This window comes from Cebus imitator, unplaced genomic scaffold (genome assembly GCF_001604975.1).
Source record: "Cebus imitator isolate Cc_AM_T3 unplaced genomic scaffold, Cebus_imitator-1.0 Scaffold71, whole genome shotgun sequence".
NCBI classification, from domain to species: Eukaryota; Metazoa; Chordata; class Mammalia; order Primates; family Cebidae; genus Cebus; species Cebus imitator.
In genome coordinates this window covers 4,330,338-4,336,490 of record NW_016107386.1, presented here as the reverse complement: position 1 = coordinate 4,336,490, position 6,153 = coordinate 4,330,338, and the positions used below count along the sequence as shown (strand labels likewise).

Sequence of the window (6,153 nt, the reverse complement as noted above, 5' to 3'; positions counted from 1 at the left end):
TAGAGATGGGGTTTCACCGTGTTGACCAGGATGGTCTCGATCTCTTGACCTCGTGATCCACCCGCCTCGGCCTCCCAAAGTGCTGGGATTACAGGCGTGAGCCACCGCGCCCGGCCCTGGCTACCCTTTTAAAAGTCTGAAAATTAATCCTGGGAACTTATCTCAGAAGACCTTGTAATGTCTAAGGATCCTCATAATGCTTTCAGAAACAACCAATTAGAAATCCTGCTGGAAAATTATGTCCCTCCCTTCCTCTTCCCAAGTGGGTCACATTTTAAGTCAAGTGTGGAAAATAGTGCTTACTCATTGACTTCATTTTTTTATTGAACTTAGCAAAATTTTAATTTTTTTAAACCATTGACTTAAAGATGACTTCAGAGACTTCATCATGAGGAATTTTATTATCTTTTTTACTTTTGAACATTATCTATTTTTACCTCAAAGTTTCTGTTGTACTCTGAACTCGTTTTAATAGGAAGCACAGACATTTCCATCATCTCAGGTTCAGAAAAATTTTAAAAACATTTTTATTATAAACATATACAGAAGTAGAGCAAATAAGGTAAACCCCATGTACGCATCGCTCATCTTCACCCATTTTCATCACATGGCCAGTTTTTCATTTATTTCAGGGGGCAACAAACTTTCTGTGAAGAGCCACATAGTATACGTATTTGCAGCTCTGCTGGACACATTTGGTCTTTGTCACTTTATTTTTAAATCTTTTGAAAATGTAAAACTTGGCTGGGTCCTGTGGCTTACGCCTGTAATCCCAGCACTTTGGAAGGCTGGGGTGGGTGAATTGCTTGAGCCCAGCAGTTTGAGACCAGCCTGGGCAACAGGGCCAAACCCTGCTTCTACAAAAAAAAATACAAACATTAGCCAGGCATGGTGAGCACCTGTAGTCTGAGCTACTTGGGAGGCTAAGGTGGGAGGATCACTTGAGCCCAGGAGGCAGAGGTTGAGGTGAGCCAGTCACGCCACTGCATTCTAATGTAGGCGACAGAGCCAGATCTTATCTAAAAAAAAAAAGTAAAAATCCTTCTTCCTTTAGCAAAAATCCAGTGAAAGAAAATAAAACATGTTTCCTTTTGTGTGAAGTGTCAAAAATAGGCAAGTTTATGTAGACAAAGTAGTTTAATAGTTCCTTAGGGCTGAGAGGCATGAGAAGGGTAGGTGACTGATAAAGGGTGTAGGATTGTTTTGGGGGTGATGAAAATGTTCTAAAATTACTTGTGGAGATGGTTGTAAAACTGTGTATATACTAAATACTAAAGAGTACTAAATTGTACACTTTAAATGGATGAATTGTATGATGTGAATTTTATGTCAATAAAGCTGTTGTTTTTCAAAAAGAATACAAAAGCATTCTTAGTTTACAGGCCATAGCAAAAACAAGGTATGTGCCTGTGGCCTGCAGGTCATAGTTTGCTGACCCCCGATCTATAGTACGACCTTCCTCTCCTATCCTCAGATTACTTTGAAGCAAATCCCAGACTTCATGTTATTTCCTTTTAAATATATCAGTGTGTGTCTCTAAAAATAAGGAGGCTTTTTTCATTGTTTCAGTTCTTTATTGTTTTCAGAGGCCTAGTATGTATACATATATAAGAAATCCATAAATAATTTGGAATTATTAATATGTGTGTGTGTACATATACACATACATATATATTTTTTGGAGACAGAGTCTCGCTTTGTCGCCCAAACTGGAGTGCAGTAGCATAACGTCTGCAAACTCTGCCTTCTGGGTTCAAGTGATTCTCCCACCTCAGCCTCCTGAGTAGCTGGGATTACAGCCACCCGCTACCACGCCGAGCTAAATTTTTTTGTATTATAGTAGAGACGGGGTTTCACCTTGTTGCCCAGGCTGATCTCGAACTCCTGACCTTGTGATCCGCCTGCCTCAGCCTCCTAAAGTGCTAGGATTACAGGCGTGAGCCACCCTGCTCAGCCTATGAATGTATATTGTTTAAGATAAGGTCCCTTTTAAAAAAACACCACAGTTATCACTAACACACCTTTAAAAAAATCATTTCTTAATATCATCAAATAACCCAGTCAATTTTCAGATTTCTCCAGTTGATTCATACAGGGGTGGATGTGTGCGTGCCTGTGTGTGTGTGTGTGTGTGTGTGTGTGTGTGTGTGTGTGTGTGTGTGTACCGTTCTTTGAATCAAGACCCGAATATTTCATTTGTTTTATATGCCTCTTAAGTCTCTTTAAATCTTTAAGTTTCTCCGCCGGGCGTGGTGGCTCACGCCTGTAATCCCAGCACTTTGGGAGGCCGAGGTGGGCGGATCACGAGGTCAAGAGATCGATACCATCCTGACCATGATGAAACCCTGTCTCTACTAAAAATACAAAAATTAGCCGGGTGTGGTGGCACGCGCCTGTAGTCCCAGCTACTCGGGAGGCTGAGGCAGAAGAATCGCTTGAACCCAGGAGGTGGAGGTTGCAGTGAGCCGAGATTTTGCCACTGCACTCCAGCCTGGTGACAGCAAGACTCCATCTCAAAAAAAAAAAAAAAAAAAAAAAAAAAAAAATTTGTTTCTCCTGCTGTTTTCTTTGTTTACTTTCTTATGATTTCTTAAAGCAACTGTGATATTCATCTTTTAGAGTATCACTAGTCTCAATTTTGCTAATTATATGTGTGGTATCATTTAACATAGTACTCTGACCACTGTATTTCCTGTAAAGATAGACCAGAGGCCTAGTCAGATTCAGATTTCAGTTTTGACAAAACTTCTTTATAGGTAACATTATATGCTTCCTGTTGCATCACATCAGGAGGACATAACATGTTGGGTGTTTTCTGTTTTTGTGATATTAAGATTGATGAGGGAGTGGTTCAGGTATTGCCAGCCTAATCTGTCCTTAAGGTTTTCTGTCAGTTTTTCACCTAATAAATTTAGCAATCCATATTTTAATAGGAGTTGCAAAATGGTGACATTTATTTTTCACTTATGAACTAGAATACTCCTGTAAAGAACTTTCCCTCATTATCTGTTTGGTTATGGAGAAGTTCAGTTTGTACAAGAAAGGCAGAATAAATGCTTGCTTCTTTTCTCTTAATTGTTATAGTAACTTTTAGAATAATGTATTTTAATCCATTGTAGTTATTCTGCTTATTGATGGAAAAAATCTGCTATCTTTGGCTAGTGAGAACTTCTTAAGACTAGTTCCCGAGATCTTTTGATGTAACCTTGGTAGCCCAATAATTCTTTTGCTTTCAGCATTTTCTTATTCTTGAAATTATCTTTGTTTAGCTACTCAAAAGTAGCACTGTGTTTTTTAAAGCTTAGAATACTAAAGACCCTTTTGGAAAAGATTATGTTATTTTCTTATCACCAAAGACTCAGTATTTCACTGTTGTAGTCAGTTTTAAGAAATGTTTTTATTCTTTGTTACTTTCCTGTATATAAAGAGGCAATTCTATAATACAAAATTTTAAGAGAACTAGCTTAACTTTAATTAACTCTTAAATTTGAGTATCAGTAACACAATGTGGGCTGCAGAGTATAACTGAGTTAAAAACAGTTTTACTCTAGTTTTATAATTTGATTTCTCTGAGATTATTTCTAAGACTATTCCATATTTGGAAAAAAATATGTATAAACAGGTTGCTGTTTAATAAGAGCTTATTTTTTAAAAATGTGTTGAGCAATGCTTTTATGTTACAGGTGCTGATCGGATTGAATTATGTTCTGGTTTATCAGAGGGAGGAACTACACCCAGCATGGGTAAGTGTCCATTTTTCACAGATTTTCTGATTCGAGTTCATAGAGCCTGGAAGCAACTGATAATCAGTTTCATTGGGGTCCTTTACTAATGCCATGTTAGCTATGTTATGGATGTTGTATCAGAAATGTTTATGGTTGTAAAAAAACAAAATCAAAGATTTGATCAAACATATTTCTTTCTCACATCGAATAATTCAAAGGTAGGTAGGCGATTGTTAATACTGGTTCAGCTGCTCTGCAGTAACATCAAGGATTAGGCTTTTAAAAAATGTTCCCATGCTGGCATCCTCAGTGTATTGAAATCCCCTCCTGGTCTTTGTGCTATTGTTGTCATACATCTTACTCATACATATATCAAAAACTTCATGCTATATTGTTATTTTTGTTTGAAGAGTCAATTATCTTTTATTAAATAAGAGATTTAAATAATAAGAAAACAATCATGTATTTACCCATATGCACCCATGTTTCTGGTGTTCTTCATTCCTTGTGTAGATCCCTTATTTCTATGTGGTTTCATTTTCATTCTGCCTGAGGTACTTCCTTTAACTTTTTGTTGTTAACAAGTATACTAGTGATGCATTCTTTCAGCTTTTATATGTGTAAAATAGCTTTCTCCTTTATTTTTGAAAAGTATTTTTGCTGAGTATAGAATTCTAGGTTGACAGGGTTTTTTTTCTTTGAAAATGTTTTTCCATTGTCTTCTTGCTTGTTTTGTTTTTGACAAAAAGATCTACTATCATCCATATCTTTATTTTTCTCTATGTAGTATGTCTCATTTTTCTGCCTACTTTTAAGATTTTTTCTTTACTGCTGGTTTTAAACAATTTCCTAATGCTGTACCTGAGTATAGTTTTTTTCTTGTTTCTTGGACCTGTGCATTTATACTTTGCATCACATTTGGACAATTTTTGGCATGCAGTGTTCTCCATTCCCTCCTTCAGAGACTTCAGTTATATTTAAAATTAGACTGTTTGAAATTGTCCCAAAAGTCACTGGTGAACTTCTCTATTTTAAAAAATCTCCTTTCTGTATTTCATTTTGCATAGTTCCTATTGTTTTGTTCTTGAGGTTACTGACCATTTCTTCTGCACTATCTAATCTGCTATTAGTCTTACCTACTATGTTTTCATCTCATACATTGTAGTTTTCATCTCCAGAAATTTGAGGTTTTTAATATCTCTGATGTCTCTTAACTTTTTTGAACATATGGAATAAAGTTACAATAGCTGTTTTAATGACCTTGTCTGCTAATTCTAACATCTGCATGAGTTCTGGGTTTGTTTCATTTGATTTATCACCTAATAATATATCTTATTTTCCTGCCTGGTAATTTTTTATTGGATGCAAGACATTATAAATTTTACTTTATTGGTTACTAGACATTCTTGAATTCCTACAAATGTTCCAAAACAGTTTGATCTTTTGGGGTCTTGCTTTTAAGATTTGTTGGGCAAGTCTGGGGCAGTGGTTAATACAGAACTAATTATTCCTTATTACTGAGTTAGGATTCTTCTGTGTACTCTACCCAGTGCCCATGAATCTTGAAATTTTCCTGTCTGGCTGGTGGAACAGGCATTATTCCCAGCTTGGTATGAATGACAGGCACATTATTGCTAATCCTTTTTAGTGGTTCTGTCCCAGGCCTTGCATAGTTTCTTTGCATGCATGCACCAGTCAGTACTCAGCTGAATATTAAAGGAGGTTCTCTGCAGACCTCCAGAGTTATCTTCCTTCCTTTCTTCTATTTCTTCCTTCTTTTCCTTTTTCTCTTTTCCTTTCCCTCTCTGTTTCTCTCTCTTTCTTTCCTTCCTTTCTTTATTTCTTGCTTTCTTTCTTTCTCTCTCTCTCTCCCTCTCTTCTTTCTCTCTCTCTCTCTCTCTCTTTCTTTCTTTCTTTCTTTTTTCCTTCCGTTCTTCCTCTGTTCTCCTTTTCTCTTCTCTTCTCTTTTCTTTTCTTTTGACAGGGTCTCACCCTGTTGTCCAGGCTTGACTGAAGTGGCATGACCATAGCTCACTACAATCTTAAACTCCTGAGCTCAAGCAATTGTCCTCCCTTAGCCTCCCAAGTAGCTAGAATTATAGGCATGTGCCACCATGTCCAGCTAAATTTTTTGGTTTGTTTTGGTAGAGATGGGGTCCTACCGTGTTACTCAGACTGATTTTGAACTCCTTGGCTCAGGCAATCCACCTGTCTCAGCCTCCCAAAGCACTGGGATTACAGGCATGAGCCACCATGCCAAGCCTAGCTTTAAAAAAAAAAAAAAATTCCTTTTTTAAACCATTTGGATAGCCTTTGCTATGCCAGTGTTGTCTTTCTGTCATCCCTGTACCCTCTCCTACAAACTCTAGCTACTTCAGTCTTCCTGAACTCTCAGCTTTGTCTCCTTAACTCAGGGAATTCTTTTTTT

General features: G+C 37.2%; 1 protein-coding gene across 2 annotated transcripts in view; it reads left to right on the top strand.

Moving 5' to 3' along the window:
- CUTC (cutC copper transporter) overlaps nt 1–6,153 on the top strand; it is a 25,408-nt gene that overhangs the window by 4,328 nt on the left and 14,927 nt on the right. For both annotated transcript variants that reach the window (XM_017531286.2, XM_017531284.2), the window contains exon 3: nt 3,684–3,743. In XM_017531286.2, the coding sequence (XP_017386775.1) occupies nt 3,684–3,743 (60 nt within the window). The remainder of the gene's footprint in view (nt 1–3,683; nt 3,744–6,153) is intronic.